The following is a 27,909-nucleotide window of genomic DNA, read 5'->3' as shown; positions in this document are numbered from 1 at the left end:
CCCGCAAGGGATGGTGGGCTATGCCCCCTGCAACTAGCAACGGCAACTGGACCTGGAGCTGAGCTGTGCCCTCCACAACTAAGACTGAAAGGACAACAACTTGAAGCTGAACTAAGATTGAAAGGACAACAACTTGACTTGGAAAAAAAAAAAGAAAAGTCCTGGAAGTACACACTGTTCCCCAATAAAGTCCTGTTCTCCTTCCCCAATAAAAAGAAAAAAGAAAAAATCCTGGGCAATTTAAATGAACATGTCTCTGCCCTGAGACACAACGACTCTCAGCTCTCCTTGCAGCCAGCGTAGATAAAGATCAGATACCCCCATGCTTATCAGGCAGCCTCTAGGAGCTTAGCCCCTGGCTCAGCCAGGCCAAGGGGCACATGGGTCTACTGAAGGGTTTTAAGCAAAAAAAAGAAAGAAAGAAAGAAAAAAAAAAAAAAAACAGATGGTGAGATATAAAATTTCTGGCCGAGTAGAAGGATACCAGGTAGGAAATGATGACAAAGGACACCACTGTATAAGACCAATGAATGAAAATTAGTAGGGAGATATCTACCCCTTAATATAAGGGGTAATAGCCACACAATTACAAATGTCCAATGAATAATGTCTGTCACTGGAAATGTTCAAGCAGACATATAAGTTGATTGTGTTCTGGAAGGTTCTATAGCGATTGATCAAAATTGCATTATAACTCAAAATACTCCATAAGGCACCTCCCTTTAACCATACGTCCTGCCCTCTCTGTTCTCTCCATCTTATCCCTAAGAGATATTTCATCCCCTCTTATTACTTTAGTCACTTTCCCAGAGAACTCTCAAATTTCTATCTCTATTTCCGATGCCCAATGCTAAATTCCTCACTACTCAGGCAGGACCCATCTCCACCTGGACTTTCTAACAACTTTTCAAACTCAACTGACTCCCCAGCTCAGGAGACAGGGCCCCTGACACTAGCTGCTGACACCAGGAATTCAGCCCTCACACTTAATCTCTCTCTCTCCAACCCTATGAGCCCGGCACTGTGAGGTCTTATCATCTGCTATACATGTAATATCCCCACCCTGGTATTTGCCCACCACCTCTCCTGGCCATTCCAAACACCTCCACATAGGCTCCACAAGCCAGTGGAGCCCTGCTATAGGTTATTCTCCACATAGCAGTTGCAATTATCTTTTAAAAACATTCTTTGTTGTATATCACTCCCTTCCCAAATAATTCAGGCAAGAAGTGGCTTGTGGGGCTGAGCAGGGCACATGTATGCAGAGTAGGGAAACTGCAGTGGCCTAGACCAGGGAATCAGTCTCAGCAGGGTGAAGGAGAGGCCATACTCGGAGAAGAGAGGGACACTGGCACAAAGTATGGTGTCAGAGCTCAAGCAGACTGAGACGATGTCCCTGAAGTGGGTGGCCTGGCACAGGTTTTTAGAGCCCAGACAGGATGAGAAGGGTATTTCCCTGGGGGATAGCTTGTGAAGGTATCAGAGCCCTTGAGAAAAGAGGCTGGCCCCTGCACATAGTCGAGAGGAGGGAGAAGGCCCAGGGTGAGTGCTAGAGCCCTAGAAGGGGTCATGTGATAGAGGATAATGGCTATAGATAGGTGACATTTGGGGAATCTGACCAAATAGGTATGAAGGATACTGGAACCCAGCTTTCTCGATATTAGAGAAGGGAAGTGCAAATATGGAAAGGGAGAAAACTAGAATAAATCCTGTGGTACTGGACTAGAAGTAGACATTATGGTGTTCAATTTAAATAAACAGATGATAAATAAATACAGGTGTCAACATGTGTATGTACATTGTATATATGCTTATATGTATGACTACACATGCATACATTCCCCACTTTGTCCACTGAGGGGGGTCTCGGAGCAGAGACGCCCCAAAAGCAATGTGCACACTTAGCACCAGATCTCCTCTAGAAGGAACTGGGGCTCCGTGGGGAAATGGTTGATTCCAGAGCTGGGGCAGGGAAAGTACAAGATGAGCCTGAACAATGTGGTGCCAGGAAGTGAGGAACCGCTCCAAGGATGACAGGGACATGTCCGAAGGTCAAGGAGCCACACTGAAGGGGCTCTCACTGGCTACAGCTGGACAATTTGAGCATCCAAATAATGATGGTAACAGATTATATAACCCATTGAGTAAAATAGGCAAACATGAGATCACACTGATATTTACTTAGTTATAAAATACTTCCCCACAAAATGCTCATTAATTACAAATGGAAAGAGTGACTTCACAGTGGAGAAGTCTAACCTGGATTAGGTGATGAACACTGCATCAGCATGGGACACAATGACGTCACGCCCCTCCTGACAAGACACACGGGGAACCCAACTTTACTTCTGTGATCTCCCTGCCAGAGAAGCATATCTTGAATCTAACCACGAGAAACACCTGACAACCTAAATGGAGGGGAATCCTGCAACATACCTGACCTGCAATCCTCCAATAGGTCAAGGCTGAGAAGCTGTTCCAGACTGAAGGAGAACAGAGACAGGCCAACTAGAGGCCACTACCGATCCTGAGCTGAATCCTCTTTCATAAAAGACATTACTGGGGCAACAAGCGCAGCCTGAATAGGGTGTATGAGTTGGACAGTTGCATGTATCCATGTGAATTTCCTGTTTGGACAGTTAGTCATGAAGGAGAATGATCTTGTTATAGAAAACACACTAAAGTATCTGAGGATGATGGGGCCTCAGGTCAGCAACTTACTTGCAGATAGTTCAGGAAAAAAGTTCTTTCTACACTTCTTGCCATTTAATAAAATCTAACCTCCTATAAGGCCTATGGTCCTTGCCCACCTCTCCCACCTGCTCTCCATCTGCCATGTTCCAGGTCACACACTGATGCTGAGCTCTCTCCTGCCCCAGGCACCCCACCCATGTTCTCCATCACCCAGAACACATCCTGCCATTCCAGCTTGGTCTCATACTTACAGTCTCAATTCTATAATCACTTATTCATTCAACAATAACTTCTGACTACCTACTGTGTACTAGATACCGTTCTTAGTGCTGCAAATAAACTAAACAGAAAAAAATACCTACTCTGATGGAGCACATACTCTATCGGGAGAGACTGAGAGACAAACACCCATCACCAACAGATCACATCCTTATAGAAAAACCAACACGTATAGAAATTGAATACTTACTACACCTGGCTAAGGCATTATGTGCGTATTCTCATTTTTCAGCACCTAATAAAATACTATTATTCTTCTTCCCACCTGACAGATGGAGAAATTTAGGCAGAGAGCCCAGGTCATCTGCCCAGGGTCTCACAGTTGGTCTGGCCTTCTTCAAAACCCCTCTCCTTGCCCACCCTACCATTCTGCCTCCTCCTAGTTTCCAAAGGGAACAGGTGCTGGCTCTGGAGCCAACAAGACAAAGAGGAGGGATGTGTTACTTCTGAACAGATCAGAATTTTCCATAGTGACCCACTGAACAATATTGAAGGCCATAGGCCAGCCTAAATAAGCAGATGCATGCAGCCTCTCACCGGGGCCCAGACACAAGGCCTGGCACTGTATGGACTCAGTAATTACTAGCTGGTACCTTCCAGGACTTTAAGTTATAAATATTTTAATATCTATTCAAATAGTCAATATCAATTTCAAATATCTATTCAGCCTGTAAAAGGAAGCTTTTTGGAAAATAAGATTTCTATATGACAGAGTGCCTATTTATCCCCAGTGTAAAACACGTTGAGTATATTCGGGGCATTTCAAGTCACTGGCAAAATGGGTAGGATGATGAATGGTTAGAGGCTGTGTTGAAGGGTCTGTGGCTGGCCAATGGTGAGGAAGGATGATTTTTTTTAATGGAAAAGAATTTGGTGTGCTAAGATGTCAAAAAGCAGACTCCTGTGGAGACAGATGATTGACAGGAGGTTCTGAGAGGGCAAAAGGAAGCAGGATGGAATAGGGGCCCAAGGTGAGTGGGTTTATATGTGTGGCCACAGGAAGACACACCTGATAACCATTTGAAGAGAAGCAGTGTCATCTGCTGGCAGGGAAGGGAGGGCCAAATCACAGGGTCTGGAGGAGAGGGAAGAAGGTCTGAAACAGCCATCACAGAGTGGGAAGAGCGAGGTTAACAGGCAGGGTAAAGGCCCCGAAAGGTCATGATGCTGTGATGATAAAAACACCCAGACCAGGAAACCAGAAGAAAAAAATCAAAGGGTCTAAATGTTTAAGTTTACATGTCAGGGTGAAGAATAAAAAGTGTTTTAAAGACAATAAAAGTATTACATTATTAGCAGAACTACAATTTTTAGAGCTATAAAGTTCAAAAAATATCATAATTAGATACATCTTCATTTTAGTGTTTGGAATTAATAGTTTTCAGTTACCTTAAAAATCATTCTTTTAATATAAGGTCTCTCAGATAAGAAATCCAACATTGAAAACCCAGGGTTGGAGCGAATAGCTGCCATGCCAACCCAGTAACCCCCGGAGCTGCTGGGCCGGATGTTGTCTGGGAATCCAGGCAGGTTCTCCACAAACAGGTCGGCCCCTCCCTTCATCAGGCCAGACACGTAGAATCTGAAAAATTCACCCAAGCAGGCGTGAGCAGCAGCCCCCCAATTTAAGAAAAAATTTTAGACAAGCACCAAATTGGTCTTGGATCCATAAGTTTATGGAAACAATTATAAACATGTCCATCATGAACAAAGGACCAGCTGCTGAAAGAGGCACTCAGGAGCCCTGGGCTTAGCTAGACGTAGTTTGGAGGGGTGGGGCAGGCCAAGACCCACCGTTAGTGAAAGGGACCAGGGATGCACAGTCAGCATTAAATTAAGATTCTTGCAGACTGTGACACTCAGATAGGCTGAGAAATGGGAGAAAGAAAAGGCATCCTTGAGTTTGACTTTTATTGTTATTACATACAGGAGAAGGTGCCTTGCTACGCCTCAGATTCTGTCAATAGATATTTCCACACCCATCCCAGGAATGATGAACTCTGGTGAACAGTGACAGCTCAGTAGATACCACACGTACCTTCTTATCCTAGCCATGGTTGTCTCTGCTACCAGGACGAAGTCCTCTGCAGGAGAAAGCTGCACTCCATTAGGGAACCGCAACTGGTCCAGTAAAACCTTCACTTCCTTGGTCTCGGTATCATACTCTAGCAGACTGTCAGTGCCAACAGCAAAGGGTCACACAGGGAGAACCCACGACCCCCCTGCTGGGTTGGAGCCTTGCTCCCCTCTGGACAGGGACCTACAGAAGGGAAGTCAGCCTCACACCGGAGTGACAAAGCCCCTGGTGGTCTTCAGCTCAGACCTGGTTCCAGGCTGGCTCCTGAGGGGCCTTCCCCATCCAGGGCAGCCCTAGTCATCCTCTTCTAGACAACATCCAGTCAGTTCTCTCACTGACCTGGGGGCCACCATGGATGCAGCCTCACAGAAGTTCCCCTTTAGAGGGATGACCTGAAACCCAGGCCTGCCTGTAGGTCTCTCCCAGACTGCCTAGACCACATCCTTACATGGATTGCCCTATTTTAATTTCATTTCATCAAAGAGAAAGTAAGACCATCTTGCTCTGTTTTGTTACATCCATCACCTATTTCCAGAAGCCATTAAGGTTCTATCTGAAATGCTGAAATATGCTCAGAAACACTCCAATGATTCCTAGAAGTAACCAGCTCTGCTGAAATTACCCCGCCTGATTGATGAGCTCACTGAGCAAAAGATCTGAAATACACACTCACCGCCCATCATCCGTTCCCTCCATAACCAGAAGCAGATAATCTCGTCTTTGCCATTTGCTGCTAGAATCCGTAAAATAAATCTTCCTCCCATCCCGAGTTATTGTAAGATCGTTCACAAAGGACATTTTCCTCCCCTCAATAGGTGTGTCGGAGGACAGCAACAGTTTCACTTCACCTGAAGGAGGAAGCAAGAAAGGAAAAAAAGGAAAGAAAGGAAAAAAGGACAAAAAGGAGGGAGAGAGAGACTTACGTTTATTCTAAGAACTTTATCTCAATAATTTAAAAATATTAATTAGCCTGTTAAAAAGAAAAACTAAAATGAGCTTCTCCATGTCATGTGTCAGAAGACTTATTCCTTCTTAAAGTAAAAAAACAGTGTTTTCCTTTCTTTCATCTGTTAGCTGATGAATTTTTTTAGACTAACTTCATTAAAGCAAAACCCTTCTTCTAAGGATAAGGAACTTTCTTTTATTGAGACCAACTGACTTAAAAATCTATTAAGAGTCTTAGGTAAAAGGCAATTTTTCTATGTGTTTGACTGAGAGAAATATAAAATGTTCCACTTATCTGCTTTTAAATAAAGAAATAAGAGTAGTAGTAAGTTTTTTAAATAGTAGTATGAACATTTATTGAGTACTAAGCTCTTTCCATGTATAATATCATTTAAACCCTCACAACAATCCCACGAGGCAGGCAACTACATTATTCCTATTTCATGGATGAAGAAAGTATGCACAGAGAGGCTAAGTAACTTGCATAGTCACACAGCCAGTCACCCAGGTAGTCGATCTGTGGTGCCTGAGCCAAGGGCCCCACGTACCATCCATGATAACAGACTCCTCCATAGCATGACCCTCCCCTGCTGAAGCACATACAGCAAATGTTACACCACTGGTCAAGTTGATGTCATGACCAGTCAGGGGAGAAGAACGGGAGAAGGAACTGGAGAAAGAAGAAAATGAAAAGACAGAGATGAAGGGGAAGTATGAAAGAGAAGACTGAGAGGTGGAAGACAAGACATAAAGAAAGATACAGAAAAATAAAGATGGAAAGAGAAGGTCGAACATCCTCAAAATAAATCCTCTTGAGCCCCATGGCTAAAACACAAACGCCAGAGGAAATTAGGGTACTGACCAAATGCAGTCATGAGTAGGGATTTATATGGTATTTATACCAGCTGATATTTGTAGGCAATGCTTTCAGTACTATTCAATGAGTATGAAAATATTAGAGTTTCCAACAGATTGTATTGAACAAATTCTATTAAATCCACTTATGCACATATTGTTTAAAAGATGTGAAATCATCACAGAAGCAAACAAGGTATTATCACATACGTTTCCAGGGATTTACTTCAAATAGTCCCTTGTATGCATCAGCCACAAAAAGGGTCCCGTTCGGCCCTGCCCGGATGCCCAGGGGTCTCCCACAAGCAGGCTCATCATCTTGGGTTTCTAGGGAAACAAATGGATTGGAATCGGTGGCTGGTCCAATATTTTGCCTGTGCCCCATCAGTGTCCAAGCACCTCATCGATATCTGCCTAAATATGCACAGTGCTGTAGAGAACAAACAAGACCATGGCATTAGGGACAGACCCACCCCCCAGTATTCTAGCCCCCTGGAACTTAGTACAACTGACCAGCATGTCCAGAAGGACCACCTGAGAATCCAGATCTGGACATATTCACAGAAACTGGTATCCAAGAATCACGTTCACATCAGCATCCCAAAACTTGAACAGTTAACTCAGGGACATCAAGGACCGATGCTTCAATTCCAGAATCCCCCCAGAACCTCAGGAGTTGGGAGCTTAATCCTGAATACTGTGTCCATCTAGGAGCATGATGGTTTTCTCTCCATCTAGCATAAAGGGAGAGTTACTATTTTATTCCTTAGATTAACTCTCCTGTTCTACACTCTTTTAATACCTGTGGCAATGCATATTTACTGCAGGTTATTCACCGTAGGGTGCTTAATGCAAGGATCCTTGCTCCAGGGTGCCCACTGTGGGGTACTAACTGCAGGGTGCTTCCTGTGGGGTGCTTAATGCAGGGTGCCCACTGTGGGGTGCTTTATTCCAGATATACCCACTGTGGGGTGCTTACTCCAGGGTGCCCACTGTGGTGTGCTTACTCGGGCACTCACTGCAGGGATTCTTACTGCAGGGGTACCCACTGTGGAGGGCTTACTACAAGAGTGCTTCTGCAGGGTGTTTACTAGAGTGTTCAGTGCAGGGTTGCTTACAGCAAGATGCTACTGTGAAGTGCTCACTGTAGGGGTACTTACAGCAGGATGTTTACTACAGGGTGCTTACTGCAGGGGTGCTTACAGCAGGGGTGCTTGCTGCAGGGTGCTTACTATAGGGCATTTACAGCCAAAATATGGAGTGGAAAAAGAGGTTCAAGAACCAGATGTAGAGTAGACTCCATCACAAGAACCGTGTGTGGCTGGCTGTGAGTATCCACGAACAGAGGGATATCTGAAAACTTATTCATTAAAATGTTAATCTGAGAAAACGCCAGGTGAGTTTTTTTACTTTCTTCTTTGTACGTTTGTTTTGCTCACATTTCACAATAAAAAAGCATCACTTTTACAAAAATATTCTAGCTATTAAAAATGATAACAAATAAGAAGTCTGGACTGCCAGTGTTTAAAAGGTGAGATTCTTCTACTCTAGTTTTCTAACATTGGAGCGACATCAGGATATTTTCACTTAGAATGACACTGCTGAAATTCCTGAGAAACTAATGCCAACTGCTTTGCTAACAGCAGCACTCAGACAACACTTATTAATCTTCTCCAAGTTACCTCAAAAGTGAACATGCGCCTCTGCAGAATAACGAGGAGCAGGGCCCAAGAAGTAACCAGCAGGTGCCATGGCCACTGCCTAGATGGGTAATAACTGCAACACAAGGTGACAACCAGGCACTGTGAGGCCCAGGAATCACTGGCAAATGAAGAGCATGTAGTAACACCAAAGTCAGGCCATCTGCCAGATGGTGGGGGCTCTTTTTCGCCGAGGGTGAACCTGACTTACACAAGGCCATTCAGCACCTTTCTGAATGAATGGAAGAGACATACATGAAGGGGCGGTCACTGACTTACTGCACGGGCCCGACCCAAACCGGGCGATGGTCTCTACTTCACCGCTTTCAAATTTTATGACCCGGCCATCTAATGTACCAGTAAACATCACATCTGTTTAAAAAAGAAAAAGAAATAAGAGTGTTACTGGGTTAGCCTAACAACTGTGATCATACCGCCTTCTACAACAGAGGTGACTTGTTGGTGTTTTTCATCTCCAGAGAGGAAATGGCAGTTCTGAATATGAAGGAGAACCGAAATCTGGGATCAAAAAGTCCTTAAAATCTGCTACAATAAAATCATGGGGGCCTGGGTCATCAGCCTATGGGGCCTGAATCTGACACTGGAGCAAGGGTGCAGCAGACACTAGTCAGTCATAAAACCATGAGGATTTTCTACTCTAAAAGCATGGGCTCTTGGGCTGGCACTCAGGCACACATGGTCATGTCTGCATCACATCAGTGTCTGCTATTGAGGCTGATCATATCCAACTAAAGGGGAAGAACTGCTAGGAAGTCCCTCAGGATATAATTAAAGCATATTAAGTGCTCATTTCAGGAGCACAAATGCTAAAATTGGAAAAATATGGAGATTAGCATGGCCGCCACACAAAGATAACACGCAAATTCATGAAACATTACATAGTTTTTAAATGTATTTTACAAGCTCTAGGGCAACCACTAAAAAAGCTTTAAAAAAACGTAACTGATATGCTAAGAAAGGAGAGAAAATGGAATCATATAAAACTACAAAATGCAGAAAGAGTGGAAGAAATATTTAGAAACAAAAAACAAGGGCAATGAATATAAAACAGTAACAAATATTAAAGATATTAATGCAACTGTATCAATTATTATTTTAAACATCAATGATCTCAATACACCAATTGAAAGACAGACCTGCCTCCTTAGCGCAGTAGGCAGCGCGTCAGTCTCATAATCTGAAAGACAAAGACTTTGGGGGGCAGGGTGAAAAAGATGAAGGGATTAAGAAGTACAAATTGGTAGTTATAAAACAGTCATAGGAATGTAAAGTAAAACATAGGGAATATAGTCAATAATATGGTAATAGCTACGCATAGGATCAGGTGAGTACTAGACTAGTTAGGGGAATCACTTCTTAAATTATACAAATGTCTAACCACTATGTTGTATACCTGAAATTAATACAAAATTACACTGAATGTTAACTATAATTGAAAAATTAACAAAGGGGGGAAAGGTGAAGGGGAATAAGAGGTTCAAATTTCCAGGTATAAAACAAATCATGGAGACGTAATGTACAGCATGGGAAATATAGTCAATATATTGTGATAGCATCATATGGTGTTAGATGGTTGCTGCACTTATCATGGCGATCCCTTCTTTAGGTACATAAATGCTGAACAAATATGGTGTGTACCTGAAACTAATATAATGTTGTATGTTAGCTATATTTTTTAATAAAAATCTTTAAAAAAAAGAAATACATAGTAATATATATAGTAATATATTACTATATAGAGAAATATATAGTAATATAAATTAAAAATAAAGGAATGGAGAAAGATACTCGTATATCATGCTAACACTACACAAAAGTGAGCGAGAAACTTGCTCAGAACTCAGACAGAACCAACTTCAGAGCAAAGTTGTCAAGGATAAAAAGGACCATTGATAGCAAAAAAGGGTCAGTTCTCCAAGAAGACATCCTTAATATTTATGTGCCTAATAACAAATCATCAAAATATATTAGATAAAGTTGATAGGACTGCAAGGAGAAATAGATAAATCCACTATTAGAGTTGGAGACTTCCACATCCCTCTATCAGAAATGTACAGGTCCTGCAAACAGAAAATCAGTAAGGACTTAGTTGAACTCCACAGCACCATGGATCAACTGGATATAATTGACATCTATCAACTACATCATCCAAACATACTAGAATATATACATTCTTCTCAAGATCACATGGAGCATTCACCAAGACAGAACACATTCTAGGCAATGAAACACACCTTAACAAATTTAAAAGGGTAGAAATTATACAGTTGCTCTCAGACAACGATGGAATTAAACTAGGAATCAACAACAGAAAGACAGAGGGAAAAATCCCCAAATACTTGGAGACTAAGTAACACACATTTCTAAATAACACATGGGTGAACGAAGAAATCTCAAGATAAATTAAAACACATTTTGAACTAAATGAAAATTTAAAAAAACTTATCCAAATTTGTGAGATGCAGCAAAAGCAATGCTCTAAGAGAAATTTTCAGCATCAAATACATATATTAGAAGAGAAGTCTAAAACCAACTACCTAAGCCTCCATCTTAGGAAACTAGAAAAAGAAGAGCAAATTAAATCAAAGGTAAGCAAAAGAAAGAAATAGTACAAATTAGAACACAAATCAATGAAATTGAAAACAGGAAATCAATAGAGAAAAATCAACAAAACTAAAAGTTGGTTCTTTGAAAAGACCAATAATATTGATGAATCGTCTAGTCAGACTAAAAAAGAGAGCAGATGCAAATTACCAATCTCAGAAATGAAAGAGGAAGCATCACTACAGACCCCAGGGACATTAAAAAAGATAATAAAGGAACACCATGAACAATTCTATGACCTCAAATATGATCAACTAGATGAAATGGACCAATTCCTTGAAAGACACAATTTGCCAAAACTTACACAAGATGAAATAGACAATTTGTATAGGCCTATATCCATTGAAGAAATGAATCAATAATTAATAACCTTCCCAAACAAAAAACACCAGGCTAAGATGGGTTCACTGGTGAATACTATCAAACATTTAAGAAAGCGATGATACCAATTCTCTACAATCTCTTCCAGAAGACAGTAGCAGAGGGAATACTTCCTAACTCATTCTGTGAAGCCAGCATTGCCCCAATACCATAACCAGACAAAATTATTATAAGAAAACTATGTACCAATATCTCTCATGAACAAAAATACAAAAGTCCTCAACAAAATATTAGCAAATTGAATCCAACAATGTATAAAAAGAAATACACACCCACCATGCAGGATTTATCCCAGGCATGCAAGGCTAGTTCCATTTGAAAATCAATAAAATAATCCATAATATCAACAGGCTAAAGAAAAATCACATGATCATATTAATAGATGCAGAAAAAACACGTGACAAAATCCAACAGCCATTCATGATAAAACTTTCAGCAAGCTGGGAATATAGGGGAACTTTCTCAACTTGATAAAGAACATCTATTTAAAAAACTCTACAGCTAACATCATATTTAATGGTGACAAACTAGAAGGTTTCCCACTGAAATCAGGAACAAGGCAAGGATGTCCGCTCTCACTACTCCTTTACAATATTGTACTAGCAGTCTTAACTAATACCGTAAGACAAGAAAGGGAAATAAAAGTTAATACTGATTGGGAAGAAAGAAATAAAATTGTCTTTGTTCACAGATGACATGATTGTCTATGTAAAAAATCCAAAAGAATCAACAAAAAAACAAAAACAAAAAACTCCTCCTGGAAGTAATGAGCGATTATAGCAAGGTTGCAAAATACAAGGATAATATACAAAAGTTAACCATTTTTCTATATACCAACAATGAACCTATTTGAAATTAAAAACAGAATACTATTTACGCTAGCATCCAAAAGAATAAAATATTGAGGTCTAAATATAACATGTACAAGATCTATGTAAGGAAAACTACAAACTTCTGCTGAAAGATCAAAGAACTAAATAAATGTAGAGATAGCCCATGTTTATGGGTACAAAGATTCAATACTGTCAAGATGTCAGTTCTCCTTATAGATTCAAAGCAATCCCAATCAAAATCCCAGCAAGTTATTTTATAGATATCCACAAACTGATTCTAATGTTTATATGGAAAAGCAGAAGATCCAGAATAGCCAACACAATACTGAAGAACAGCAAAGTCAGAGGAATGTCACTACTTGACATCAAGACTTACTATAAAGCCACAGTAATCAAAACAATGTGGTAACGGCAAAAGAATACACAAATAGATCAGTGGAACAGAATAGAGTCCAAAAACAGACCCACATAAATGTAGTCAACTGATCTTTGACAAAGGAGCAAAAGCAATACAGTGGAGCAAAAAGTCTTTTTCGCAAATGGTGCTGGAAAAATTGGACACCCACATGCAAAACAAAATGAATCTAAACACAGACCTTCCATCCTTCACAAAAATTAGCTCAAAATGAATCACAAACTTAAATGTAAAATGCAAAACTATAGAATTCCTAGAAAATAACATAGGAGATAACTAGCTGACCTTAGGTGTAGTGATGATATTTTAGATACAATCATAAAGGCACAATCCATGAAAGAAATAATTGATAAGCTGGACTTCATTAAAATTAAAAACTTCTGCTCTATAAAAACACTGTCAAGAGAATGAGAAGACAAGCCACAGACTGGGAGAAAATATTTGCAGAAAACAAACTAATAAAAGAATGCTATCCATTAATATGCAAAGAACTCTTAAAATTCAACAATAAGGGCAGCCGGATGGCTCAGTTGGTTAGAGCACAAGCTCTTAACAGCAGGGTTGTCTGTTGGATTCCCACATGGGCCAGTGAGCTGCACCCTCAACAACTAGGTTGAAGACAAGGAACTGCTGCTGAGCTGCTGGTGGGAGGCCGGATGGCTCAGTTGGTTAGAACACAGGTTCAATTCCAGCATGGGATGGTGGGCTGCACCCCCAGCAACTAGATTGAAAACAGCGACTGGACTTTGAGCTGAGCTGCGCCCTCCACAACTAGACTGAAGGACTATGACTTGACTTGGAGCTGATGGATCCTGGAAAAAACCACAGTTCCCCAATATTCCCCAATAAAAATAAAAAACAAAAAATTCAACAATAAGAAAATGAACAACCCAATTTTAAAAATCGCCAGAAGACTTAAACAGACACCTCACCAAAAGAAGAAATACAGATGGCAAATAAGCATATGAAAAGATGCTCAATATCATATTTCATAAGGGAAATGCAAATTATTAGGTTGGTGCAAAAATAATTGCGTTTTTTGCAATTTTTAACCTTTTAAACCACGATTACTTTTGCACCAACCAAATAAAACAATGAGATACCACTACACACCTATTAGAATGGCCAAAATGTGGAACACTGACAACACCAAATGCTGGTGAGATTGTAGAGCAACAAGAACTCTCACCCACTGCTGGTGGGAATACAAAATTGTATAGCCATTTTGGAAGAGTTTGCAGGTTTCTTACAAAAGGAAATACACTCCCACCATAAGATCCAGTAGTTGTGCTCCTTGGTATTTACCCAAACGAGTTGAAAACATGCCCATACAAAAATCTACATGTGGATATTATAACAGCTTTATTAATAATTGCCAAAACTTGGAAGCAACCAAGATGTCCTTCAATCGGTGAACAGACAAACTGTAGTATATCTAGACAATGGATTATTCAGGAATAAAAAGGAAAGAGCTATGAAGCCATGAAAAGACATGGAGGAAACTTAAATGCATATTACTAAGTGAAAGAAGCCAATATGAAAAGGCTACATGCTGTATTATTCCAACCATATGAAATTCTGGAAAAGCAGTAAGAAGATCACTGGTTGCCAGGGGTCAAGGAGAGGGAGGGATGAATAGGCAAAGCACAGAGGATTTTTAAGGCAGTGAAACTGCTCTGTATGATACTAAAATAATGGATACATGTCATTACACATTGTCCAAACCCATAGAATGTACACCACCAACAGAGAACCCCAATATAAACTATGGGCTTTAGATGATGATGATGTATCAATTATAACAAATGTACCACCTACTGTGGAATGCTGATAATGGGGAAAACTATGCATGTGGGGTAAGGGGTATACGGGAAATCTCTGTACCTCCCCCTCAATTTTGCTGTGAACCTAAAACTACTCTAAAAGATAAAGTCTATTTTTTAAAAATTAAAGCACGTTAATTGGTGATTACTCCTGGGGCTGGTGCCTCTCTCCACTGTTTGCAACATGCCAGCCATCCCCTAGAACAAATTCCAGATGAAGCAGCACCTGCAGGGAGCTAACGAGGATAGGCCCCCACTGTGCCTAACCAAAAATGTCACCAAGAAGATAACCAGTTCCTTTATCTGGTGCCAGAGTACAATGAGACATTAGCCCAAGTGGAAAGGGAAAAGATAAGAAAAGCATTCTCTTTGAAAATTAAAAAAAAAAAAAAAAAAAAATCTCTTTAATTCCTCAAAGTTCCAGTTTAAAACATCAATATTTGACTTTTCACCAAACACAAAATTTGTAAATTTTATTATTAACAAACGTCATATCTTTTTAGAAGAAACATGGAGTTCTGTCATGAAATACTTATCCTTCTTAAAGCAATGTTGACTTTGCCAGCCAAACAAACGAACAATTGCAGAAATGTCTTTGGGTCCCACATCAAAAAGCAGGGCTGGGAAAGACAAGCTGGTCAATATCACCAGAGGAGCGACCCTAACCTGCCTTCAAAGCAAAACAGAGAAGCACCCCAGATGCAAGTATCCACAACTACTTCACGGAAAACATATTGTACTGTGGAATGAGGAGCAGAGTGCCCAGTTAAGCTGCTCAGAAATACTCACACCATTTTAAGTTCTGCAACCTTTTCATTAACTTTATATTTTGATTCTTAAGCCTAATTCTCATTCTAACAGAAAATGTCCTGTTTCAAGTAGCTAGAGACTCAAGTATTAGGATCAGACCCAATTCTATTTCTTAGGTTTGGGCAAGTCTGACGAAGAAAGCTAACCTTAAATATACCCACCAAAGAGAGCTTTAAAAAAAAAAAAAAGTGGAAATATTGAGAATTGTTCATATTCTTTTCAAAATGACACCTATACAAAGACAAACTGAACTAAGAAACAATGTCCTGTCAAGTAATACCTACCTTTGATAAATGAACTAAACATCATTGTCTGCATTTTTTCTTTTTCCTTTCATTTTAATGGGTCCAACACTTTGAGCAGAATAAAGTACTCTACATACATGAACTCAAAATCACCCAGTACTGAAATGGCCCACAACTTGGAGAGCCAAGATGTTCCTGTTGGATGTCTGCTCAACAAGCACATGTATCCTCAGCTAAGGATGCCGAGGACCCCCACCTAGAAGCAGGGTAACATTGTGGCTGCTACTACAGAATCCCTCCTTCAAGCAACAGACAGCCTCAATGACACCCCCAGTCAGACTCTGCAATTCCAGATTTTACTTACCGCCAATATTTGCTATTGATTCTGGCCCAACAAGTTGATTTTCAAATAGCCTTTCCGCCTTTCGTAACTTTGTATTTGGTTGCAGAACACCAAGCAAGAGAGGGGGTTCTTTGAAGCTGTAAAATAATGCAATTATAGGGATTTATCTATAGAAAATACATTTAAAAATGTTTACTGAGGACCTACAACATGCATAATTCTGTTTGATAAATGGGTTCATCCCAATAATACCTTTATTTGCCAGAAACAAAAAGGTTAAGAAAAAAACTGTCCTGGGATCTCAGAAAAGGTCATAGTACTAAATAAATATGAAAATATAAATACGGCTAATGCAAAAACTTGGGCAATCACCTGCCACCTGAGACTACCCCAGGGTCTCCACCCACCTGAGCTCTTGTCACTTGTCCAATGCCTCACAGCAGGTTAGATCTCCTCACACCCTCTGATTCACACACACTTGCATTTACACTCCCAGTGGTTGCCCTCCCATTAGAGACCAATGGAGATAAAGGGGAGCCGTGGTGACATTTCACAGCCTTACTTCCGGCTTCATGGAGAAGACAGAAAAAAAACAAGTTTCTGGAACTGGCGCCACTGCCCCATGGTACAGCAGTAGCGCACTCTCATGACCCACCTGGCTTCTCTCTGAAGCCAGCCTCCACTGGGCCCTGGATCCCTCCCTTTGCACAGACTGGGTTCCAAGAACTCTTCCCTCTCCTCAAGTCCTCCCCACCCATATGCAAATATGCGGTTCCTCCCCATCCAACAGCAAATAATGCTGATGCCACCTCCAAAAGAAAGACATCATTGACCCTCTTTGTCCCATGTCCTCTGCTACCACCCTGGTCCAAGCCACCATCTTCTCTCCCCTGCTTCCTCCCTTGTCCCTATTCTCAACCCAGCATGCCATGTGAACCCTGTAGTTAGATCACAGCATTTGTCTGCTCAAAGCCCTGTGGTGGCAGGACTTAGGCAGAGCCTAAGTCCTTGCAGTGGCTCTTAGCTCTACACTATCTAGCCTATCACCTCCCTCACCTCCTCTCCCAGTAGTTCACTCTGATCCTCCACACCAGCCCCTCCCTGCTGATTCTTGACTGCACTGGGCATCTCCCATCTTAAGCACTTTGCACTGGCTGTTCCTTCACCCTCACCTTCTCAGTGAGGCCTGCTCTGACCACCCAATTTAATATTCAGTACCTTCCCCCAAAGCCCATCCCCCCCCCATTTGGTTCATAGCCCTTGTCAGCTTCTCACTTCTGTTATGTTTATTGTCTGTCTATCCTTACTAGAGCAGATGAGATCAGTGATTTGCTCTGGGTTTTTTGCTGTTGTATCCCAAGCACCTGGCATACAGGAGGCTCACAATGAACACTGTAGCCTCCCACAGTGAGGGGGATCAGGGAGGGGGATTATCTCCCAATTCCCTTACCATCCTGCCCTCCAGCAATGCAGGTTCCTAGCCACCCCCCCAGAGTGGGAGAACCAAGGGGGAGGGAAAAGTTGAGGATGTGGAATGATGGTAAAGCTCTCTGCCACCACCTGTGTGGGCACCTATGCAGCATAGCTGCCCCTCTTTCATTCTCTGCCCTGCCCCCAAATTATGGCTTTCTACCTGTTTGGAAAAACAAACAAACAAACAAAAAAAAAACACTCTTGGTTTAACTAGGAATTTTATTTCCAAAGGAAAAGCAGGACTGCCACCTGTATGTTTTGGTGAAAAAAGCCTGGGCAATGGAGTTGGACATACCTGGGTTCAAATTCTGACCTTGGTAAGGTCACACCTCCCAACGTACATGTGAAGACTGAACAACAGACAAGCACATAGAGCCCAGGGATAGAGGAGTGTACACTTGACACTCAGCCAGCCCCTCTCACCCGGTCCTTGGACCTTACGTGATTCCCTACACACAGGAAGTCCTCAGGAAATATTTGTAGAATCAAACTAATCAGTATATCGCTCACTGTTCCTGCCCACATGGAGCCTTAGTATTATCTCGATAGGGAGACAAGAAGAAAACTTATCTATGAAAATACAAAGGACAGGCAAGAAAGGGCCCCCACTCCTGCAGCTGGGCAGCAGAAGCACCAAAGAAGAGTTGCCCCAGGAAGTCCAAATCAGCACTCATGGACCAGCCAGGACATGTGGACTCTGGTTAAAGCCAGCGACCTTCTGTTAACTCTTACTAACTCCTGTTAACTCATGTTAATTCCTGCTAAGTCCTGCTAACTCTGTGTGTCAAATGTACCCTGGAAGACACTAGTCAACATCCTCCAGAAATCAGATGTCACATATATTATGTCTATAACAGTTTTCTAATCTTCCAAAAAGGAAAAGAAGGTGGCTTTGCACAGCAGGTTTTTGGCAAAGCACTGAAGCCGTCCAGGTGGTTTTGCTCCCTAGAACTGAAATCAACTGCATAACAATCTGCTCTGGAAGGGTTCCACCCCTCCCGGTCCCTGGTCTGTCTGTTCTATTTCTCAGAGATTTCTAAACGGGGTCATGGAGGTCATTTAGCCCCTGAAGGTAGATTCCCCAAGGCAATGTCATTGCTGACCTCCTGACCTGCCAGTCGGCCTGATCAAATTGATCATGGTGTGCCCCCCTCAGCTGGGAGACGACCAAGACAGAGCAAAAGCTGGTGGCTCTGCTTTCCTGTCTTCATCAAAACTGCATCACTAGCCCCAGACAGTGGGTCTCCCCCTTCCTTGCTGTTTTTGCTCTGAACAGTTTTAAAGAAGCCTTTTTTGCTGTTATCATTAGCATTTTTCCCAAACCTCAGTTTATTTCTATTCTTACATGTTCTGCCAGTCTTCTGCTTTTATTCTGCATTTTGGCGTACATGCTTCCAATTTTTGAGCAAGTCATTCCGTAAATCTGAGCTTGTAGGAGAGATCCTATCAGCATACTTGTTTTACCAGGTTTCTCCTCCCTTCTTTCCTCATCAGGCTCATCTACTCCCCAGGCAGAAACCATCTGCTCCACTTCATATCCTTACTGGGACATGTTTCCTTTCAGTTTCTGGTCACCAGTACATACCCATCTTGCTCTGAATATCTTCAACACTCTTTCCACACATAAATTCACCTTTACTGAGATCAAAGGTCATCAGTCACTTAAGCTCCCACTCCAACTCAGAAACTCCACCTTCACCTGCTCTCTCCAACTTCCTCCTCTTTCCCAAGGCTAGCTCCCCAGCCCAGGCTTTGATCTCCAGCTGTGGACACAGTTCACTCTCTCACCTTGCCAACTTGATAGACAAGCCCACATCAGTTTCTATTTGGGGTGGGCTGAGCCACATCCTTCCACATGTTGAGAGGGGTTAGCAAAAGAGAGGCCCCTTCCCCCAATGAGTCCTAGAACCCCCTTGGAGAGAAAGATACGTGCACAGGTACACTGACACATCAGGAATTACAGAGCAAACATGCTGAGTATGAGTCAAGAGTGCCCAGGATTGCACCCCTTCCCAATCTTATACAAGCTAATCATGTTTAAGCAATACCTTGTATTTTACTAATTCTAAATTCAACAACTAAAAGTTGACTTTTCTATACATATGTCAATCTAAGATCAGAACTGTGTCCTCTGTATCCAACCGGATACCTGCCTCAAGCATACTAGGTGCTGAATACATTTTTAGTGAACTGAATCCAATATAGAATCTTAAGTTTTACTTACAAAACACCAACACATTATATAGTTGTATATGTTATATTCAGTCTATAATGAGATGTGCTTCTTTCTCAAGTTTTTCAGTCTATAATAAGCTGTGGACTTACTCGCTTAATATAAACTTCAGACAGCCCACCCCTCTGGGCAGTTGCAATTTTGCAAGGGAAAACAGGAACTTAGTGAAGCAGACTGCGCAACCCTCTTACACCACCTTGACACGATGTCATAAGTCATAAATACCAACAAGAACCTGGCTCTATGTTACTCTAATTAAAAATGTGAATACATATCATGGGACTCCTTAGGTATATATTATTTTTTCAAGTTATAATGGACTGCATTATTCATAGATCCCCACTGATGAAAGGTAACGTAGGAAAAAGAGAACACTACTTACAAGTTTTTTAAAAAATCAGTTACTTATAAAATCTAGACAAGGTAACTTACACTTTTTTAATTAAATTTACTGGGATGACATTGGTTAGTAAAACTGTATAGGTTTCAAATGAGCATTTCTATAATACATCATTTATGTATTACATTGTGTGTTCACCACCCAGGTCAGTTCTCATCCCATCACCATATATTTAACCTTTGTTTGTATGTGCTTTTGCCACTCCATATGAATTCAGGTTAATTGTGTCTAATATTTAAGCTTCTCTTATTTGGGATTTTTCTTATTTTTGTTTCTGGTTTGCACAGTTTTGTTTTTGAAACAATAACATGAGTACCATGCATATATTCTGTGGAACATCTAATTCAACATAAAACACAGGCACTAAAGAAATTACAAATCTCTATTTCTCACAGTAACTTACCTTTCAGACCAGATTGGTTTAATTACTCTAGAAATCATCCCAGCCTATTATATTTTGCTGAGCTACCCCTCCCAAGAATTGCTGTAGCAGCTCACCTGAGAGGCTGTGGATCTATGGGAGAATCCAGAAGCATGATAGCTCCAAGCAGAGGAACAATGAGGGAGATAGCCAGCATCAAGAAGGTCACTCGGAAAACTCTGCTGCTAAAGGAGCTGCCAGAAATAAAATATACAAAGGCAATCAGTAGAGGCTCAGATGGTGACAAGCTCAGCTGATCTTTAAAGCCCTTTCAGTAGAAGCAGGCCTCTCATCCGGTGTCCCCAGTACAAGGCCACCAACCTCTGTAGCTTGTGATTAACCTTTAGCACTATTTGCTAGAATTGGCAAACACACTTTTGTTCTTTTTCTTTTTTAAATCTTCCAGCTGTGGGACACTGTTATCAGTTATTTTCCAGATAATATGATAGGCTGTATCTTGAATCCTCTAATACAATTTTAAAGAGGGAAAACTCAAAGAACTGATGAACACAAAAAGTAATGGGAATAGAGTTGCAATAAGAGACGGGAGACACTCATCTACAGAGAAGAGAGCTGTTTCCCAAAAGCCAGTTTCCTGGTACATGGATTCAAAGGAGCAACACTCAGTACAGTGTGTCCCTAAGATTCTCAGGGTTTGTGGATAAATGAGACAGAGACAAATTCATGAAGCAGATGGAAGCAGAAAAACTTCCTGAGCATCTGGTTCCCCTGTCATTTGCAGATCACACCTTTAAGAACTCAAACCATAATCCCACCTCTCCACCTGGAAGACTCTCATAGAAGCTGACGGTTATTTATGAAGAATCTTAAAATTACAATTCCAAATCATCATAGCTAAAGCCCTGGTAAGATCTGAAAGCCGCCTTAGTAATCTTGCAATAAGTTTTTGGACAAATGGCCAACAGTGACTAAAATCTCTCTCAAATGATTCTCACATGCATCATTACTCATCTAGTAAACAAGTGAGCACATTTAGCCTCTTGCTACTAAATAAACTTTATAGGATCATTATTTACTTACATAAGTGCATTCAAATTTACTAAACACTTGACATTAAGATTAACTTAAATAAAATCATGAGCTCCTAAGATGGAGAATCTTTTTCTATCAAAAAATAAGGTGAGTTAAAGAAAAAAATCAAGACTCATATTTAACAAAATAAACTTGATTTAAGGACAGTGTTTTGTTTGATTTTTACAGGATAGTATTCTGCTGTGTAAACTTGTTCCAGGTAGAAACGTGGGGGCCTGGATGCCAGTCCTAACTTCCCAACAACCAGCCAAACCACTGCAGGTGTCTCTTTACCCAAAGCCCACCAGTTCTCCTCCATGAAATAGGGTGTGGGGTACGGAACCTCAAAGTCCTACCCAGTTCTAAACATGCATGATTTTATTAAATGAATAAAGCAGAAAATAAATCATTCTGTTTCTATAGGGGTAGGTAGAAATGAAAGGCAAGGGTAAACGAAAGACAAAAGAGGGGAGAGAGAGAGGCTTTCATGGAGTGTCATCCTGTAGACATCTGGGACAGCACAAATAAAGAGTGTTTGAATTCTGCCAACAACCTTGAGTGGGCAGGAAACAGGTTCTCCCCTAGAGCCTCCAAAAAGAAACACACAGCCCTGTGACACCTTGATTTCGACATGGCGACCTGACCAGGACTTGTGAACTCCAAAATAAGATAATCAATTTGTGTTGTTCAAGCCACTAAACGTGTGGTCATTTGTCACAGCAGCCATAGAAAACTAATACATTTTTCGAATTAAAGTAATTTTATTACCTGGAAGTGGGACACTGCCGTAATACCTAAAAATGTGGAAGTAGCCTTGAAATCAGGATGTGGGTAGAGGATAGAAGAATTTTGAGGAGAAGCATAGAAAAAGTCTAAATTTCCTTGAACAGACTGTTAGTAGAAATGTAGATGTTAAAGACTCTGTTAGCAAGGGCTCAGAAGGAAGTGAGGAGCACGGTAGAGAAAACATATATCATCTTAGAGAATACCTAAATCATCAGGAACTGTTACCAGAAATATGGACATAGAAGGCACTGCTGGTGAGCACACACTATAAAAGGCTGAAGAATTTAGAGACCCCCTGGTGCTCCCAAGACTGGCCAGCCCCTGGATCGCCTATACCAGACAACCAGGGCAGCTGTAAACAAGGCCCAGAAATTCAGAATGGGCAGGCCTGACATGGGCCTGGGAAACCTTTTTTTCCCCCATGCTTCCCAGTTCTTCCTGACATACAGCTGGACACCACCACCACCATCTAGCTCCCTCCCTAATGAAAGAAGCCTATCGACACACCCTTGGCGGACCATCAGCGAGCCTCCACTGGGAAGTTCTGTGGGCACATTTTAGAAGCAGCATCTCAAACTCCCTGAGTAGTGCTGTCCAATGGAACTTCCTGCAGTGATAGAAATGTGAGCCATGTGTGGCTACCGAGCACTGGAAATGGGGCTAGCGTGTTATATAACAGGGCCAAAGACCACTTCTGTGTATCAGCCGGTGGGTTATTTCTTCACGCAGGCTATGAGACCCATTAGGTCAAAAGGCCCACCAGTGCAAAACTCCAATTTTTACATATCCAATTATTTTAAAATATAGCCCAAACAAGCAAACGTTTAGTCATTTATAGCCTGCCTACTTTCCATATTCTGTGAAACCTCACCTGACAGCTGTTGTCCAATGATAAGAGAGCCTTGTTCCAGAAACTGCTGCCCCTGAAGCTCTCTGACCCAGAGACTCACCTTGACTAGGGAGCCCTTTCTCTGTTCCTGCCCGCCTCCTCTCAGGAGTGTGGCCCCCCTCCTGCTGTGAGACATTCCCCCCCCACATGCAAACTTGTCAAAGTGTCACCCAATAAAGCTTGTGTGTGCTGCTGCCACCTCGTAGTCATATCTTTTTCCTTGATCAGCCCCCAAATCCCTCCAACTCCCTACATAGCACAAATGAGGAACTAAATTTTTTATTTTAGTTCATTTTAATTAGTTTAATTTAAATAGCTGCATATGGCCAAGTGGCTATGACATCAGACAACAGCCTGATAGAGCATTTAATGTTTCTTCACATGCACGCATTAAATAATTACCTACATTCATAGTATAGCCATAAAGTAAATGAAGTTTCATGCCTTCTGTTTACTCTAATACAAATAAGCAAAAGACAGACAGTGGCAAGTACAATGAAGAACAGTACAGCGGGGGCCGGCCCGGTGGCTCAGGCGGTTAGAGCTCCGTGCTCCTAACTCCAAAGGCTGCCGGTTCAATTCCCACATTGGTCAGTGGGCTCTCAACCACAAGATTGCCGGTTTGACTCCCGAAGGGATGGTGGGCTGTGCCCCCTGCAACTAGAAACAGCAACTGGACCTGGAGCTGAGCTGCACCCTCCACAACTAAGACTGAAAGGACAACAACTTGAAGCTGAACGGCACCCTCTACAACTAAGATTGAAAGGACAACAACTTGACTTGGAAAAAAGGCCTGGAAGTACACACTGTTCCCCAATAAAGTCCTGTTCCCCTTCCCCAGTAGAATCTTAAAAAAAAAAAAAGAACAATTACAGTGGGGTCAGAGTAGAGTGATAGGGAAGGCTGGCCACACACAGGGGTCAAAGCTAATGACCTCTGAACAGAGAAATTCAGTGAAGCTGGGAGAAATCAAATATCTGGGGCAGAGCAATGCAGAGGAAACAGTAGGACTCAACAAACCTTGGAACATGAGTGAACTATACATGTTTTAAGGAGTTAAGTAAAAGTCCCCATTTCCAAACCTTGACCACATTGGCAGAATGACCACAGCAGAGAGCATGAGGCAGAGTGAGTAAAGGGAAGGTGCTAGAACAGGTCAGGATCGCTGCCAGGGGCAGATCCCACAGAACCCTGAAGACTGAGGAAATGCCTGCCAGCGTGCATGGACCATGTCCAAGAAGGCAAGAACACAGAGCATTTCCCTGATCTTTTACTCAGGGACCTTGGCTGCCCAGGTCATCTCATGCAGCATGTTCTGAGGAACACGGTTTCCCTTTGCTCACACTGACTGGGTGCAGTTCTGCCTGTAGGAACAGGAAGCCCTTGCCCTCCCAGACAGCTCTCCCTAGAGCTGATCCCTGAGGTCACACCATCATCACTTCTTTCCTCTCCAGGCAACGTCTCCCCAGTCCTACAGGAGCTCCTCAGATGGCGGGTGTGGGGACAGAGCCCCAGAGAGTAGTTTCCAGGCTCTCGGCCTCACATGAGAAGGTGCTCACTCAGGTAGTAAATGGCTATCAACTGTGATTGGATGGCCATCAGCTGTGGCTAGTTGGCCATCAGCTGTAAGCAGAGAGCCACTGGCCACTAGTATAACTGCCATGGCTACGCTAGCAGCCAATGGGGGCTAGCAAGATGGTGGCTGAGCTAGCAAGAGCGGATTGCAGTTACCACGGGAGATTGCAGCTAGCAAGTGAGGTTGGTTAACAGAGAGAAGTGGACAGGAGGTTGCAGATAGTGTGGCTCCTGTTTCCAGTTTCTCCAACCCGGCCGCCAGCAAATATATAGTGGTATGACTCCCCTATCTATGGCTCCGTGGGTGTTCCTTTTTGGTCTCACCATATCCTGCGTTCTTATGTGGGGAGCGGGACCAGAGACCCCACATGACACCCTGCGTGACAGACTGTCTGGTGCATGCACAGTACCTTGGGATGGGGGTAGGGGGGTGTCTGTACCTACCCACACTTATATTAGCCCACAGTTTACTAACTTTTTGGCAGACCCATATCATTGTTCGTTCCTGCAAACTTACAGTCAACTACAGTTCTGCCTGTCCTCAGTGTGTGCCCCTTGCCTTTGCACACCTGCATTGGTAGCTTAAATAAAGGACACTCCATTTATCCCTATCCATTTTCACTGACAAAGCCTATCATACTCTCCTTCCCAGTCTGTGCTGACACATTCAAGAAATCTGGCAACTTACTTCCCAGGTGCAGTCTGGAAAATCAACTTGTTTGCCCAAATCTCTTGGAAGAGCCACAGGTGATGTTCACTTCCTTGAGGACATCTGCACCCTGAAAGTTCCTACAGTGTCTAAGGACAAGAGAACAATTATTGTGATTCAACAAGATCTAGCAACTACTGTTGGCTCAGCCACGATTTACAAAATCCTGTTCTTTCATCAGCCAAATATGAAGGACATTCTCTAACCCCTTCGGTACACAGGACATCAGAGCCTCAAGTCAGGGACTGAAGTCCTGAGCAACAGACCCTGTGAGATCAAAAACAACCTATGATTTTTATGGAAAATCTATAAGCCCTAAATCCACAGGGACCAGAACCCCAGGTGTCAAGGTAATCCCTAGAAACTGAGAAAATCAAACAGCAACAAAGTCAGTCTAATTTTTAAATGACTGCACCTTGAATTTTTTTCATTTTCCACATTCCTTTATAAACTGGGGCTTCTAGACTGTAGATGTCTTTATTCCAGCATTGAAAATAACTAAGAAGTTAAAAGAGCCACCTGAAAACACACCCAGGATGAAAGGCTAAGAAAACTTCAGATTCCAAACTCCTCACAACTTCATGAATTTATAACAGCCCCATCTGTTTTCCCACCCTGCCTCCCTTACTCCTCAGTCTTAAAAAGGAAAATTGGCCTAGTAGAGATTTTTAATTAGTCTAAAGTCCTTTAGAAAAAGCTACTGAAAAAGCAGCTGTTAAATTTTCAATGTATTCACTCTTTAGCCCTAAACAGTTATTTGTGGACATTAAACAGCTACTCTCTCTTCTCAGACAGAACTATGTTCCAAAAGGAAAGGGATAGTTTCAGTGTTACAATCATTCTGACAATACAGTTTCCAAAGTATTTGGAGAAACTGATGTAAATACCAATTTAAGCTTGCACTGGTGTGTTAAAGTGCTTAGTTCATCTATGTTCCACACTGAATAAAAGGATTTAATGACTGCATTCCTCCTTATAGCTAGTTCAAACACAGAAATTCAAGAGCTTTGGCATAAAACCTATTTCCAAAGCATAATTTTTTTAATGTGCCTCTCAATCGTTGTCCAGTGGCAAATTCTATCCTTCTTTATTCGTTTCATTTCTCTTTTTTGACTCCAATACTCTGGAACTTTATATAAACCACTCCATTCACATAGACCTCAATGGCCACATCAGTGAAACTGAGCTAACACTACCTTTCATGCTGAGTCAGGAGATAGCCAATGTATTGCTAGGTGCCCCTTCCACTAAAATCTATTGTCCTACTTCTGTTAATTGAATAATGTATCTTTCAAGGCTTTCTTTATTCTGTTTAGCATATCTAAAGGTTTTTCTATAGTTGTCACATTTTTACATCCCTCAGATTCCATTATACATTATATACAATGCTTTCCTGTCTTGTGGTGAACCCTCAACTTGTAAGGTAATCAAGAAGACAATTACATGAACTACTAAAAATGACCACAAAAGAAATGAAAAATAGAGGAGAATCACATGAAAAAAATAATTTTAAAAAAAGCAAAAAAACTATAGCTTTATGATAATAAATATAGAAAGGAAGGTAGGTGAAGAGAATTCACTATGAAAGAGACCATTACAGATATATAGAAAAGGGATCAAACAAATAAGAAGAGAAAGACGAAAACAGGAAAAAAAAAAAAAACACAATGTTCACAGATAGGAAAGTCAAGAACATTGTTTTAAGATTTTTATTAAAATATAGCTAATATACAGCATTATATTGGTTTCAACTGTACATCATAATTACTCAAAAGTACCCACCTGGCACTATACATAGTTATTACCATATTATTAATTATATTCCCTATGCATTAATTTACATCCTCATGACTATTTTATGACTACCAATTTGTACTTAATCCCTTCCCGTTTTTCACCCACCCCCAACCACCTTCCATCTGGCAACCATCAAAATATTCCCTATACTTATGAGTTTGTTTTTGTTTTATTTGTTTGTTTGTTTTGTTTTTTAGATTCCACTTATAAATGAAATCATATGACATTTGCCTTTCACTGTCTGACAATACACTTAGCACAACACCCGGTAGGTCCATCCATGTTGTCGCAGATGCCAAGATTTCATTCTTTCTAATAGCTGAGCAACATTCCATTGTATATATGTACCACCTCTTCTTGATCCAGTCTTCTATTCAGGGACACCCAGGTTGCCTTCTTGTCTTGGCTATTTTATATAATACTGCAATGAACACATGGATGAGCACATCCCCTCGAAGTAGCATTTTGGGTTTCTTTGGATAAATACCCAGAAGTAAGATCACTAGGTGCTTCTTTGTCTCTTGTTATAATCTTTGTTTTAAATTCTACTTTGTCTGGTATAAGTATTA

At 41.5% G+C, this 27,909-nt stretch overlaps 1 protein-coding gene and 1 non-coding gene across 5 annotated transcripts in view; one reads left to right on the top strand and one right to left on the bottom strand.

Moving 5' to 3' along the window:
• Positions 1 to 27,909, bottom strand: part of APMAP (adipocyte plasma membrane associated protein) — a 39,513-nt gene that overhangs the window by 3,889 nt on the left and 7,715 nt on the right. For 2 of the 4 annotated variants that reach the window (XM_019716784.2, XM_074318358.1), the window contains exons 2-9: positions 25,523 to 25,632; positions 20,630 to 20,746; positions 16,047 to 16,162; positions 8,830 to 8,922; positions 7,061 to 7,177; positions 5,724 to 5,898; positions 5,012 to 5,146; positions 4,363 to 4,555 (exon numbers count right to left, since the gene is read on the bottom strand). In XM_019716784.2, the coding sequence (XP_019572343.1) occupies positions 4,363 to 4,555; positions 5,012 to 5,146; positions 5,724 to 5,898; positions 7,061 to 7,177; positions 8,830 to 8,922; positions 16,047 to 16,162; positions 20,630 to 20,709 (909 nt within the window). In that variant the 5' untranslated portion in view covers positions 20,710 to 20,746; positions 25,523 to 25,632. The remainder of the gene's footprint in view (positions 1 to 4,362; positions 4,556 to 5,011; positions 5,147 to 5,723; positions 5,899 to 7,060; positions 7,178 to 8,829; positions 8,923 to 16,046; positions 16,163 to 20,629; positions 20,747 to 25,522; positions 25,633 to 27,909) is intronic. The other 2 variants (XM_019716782.3, XM_019716783.2) reach the window with 1 other exon arrangement.
• LOC141568338 (U6 spliceosomal RNA) lies at positions 9,354 to 9,457 on the top strand. Its single transcript, XR_012491487.1, has one exon. It is a non-coding gene; the product is annotated as a U6 spliceosomal RNA (small nuclear RNA).

This window comes from Rhinolophus sinicus, chromosome 13 (genome assembly GCF_057876585.1).
Source record: "Rhinolophus sinicus isolate RSI-liver-muscle chromosome 13, RSI-T2T, whole genome shotgun sequence".
Lineage (NCBI taxonomy): Eukaryota > Metazoa > Chordata > Mammalia > Chiroptera > Rhinolophidae > Rhinolophus > Rhinolophus sinicus.
This window is presented reverse-complemented; position numbering and strand designations above follow the sequence as displayed.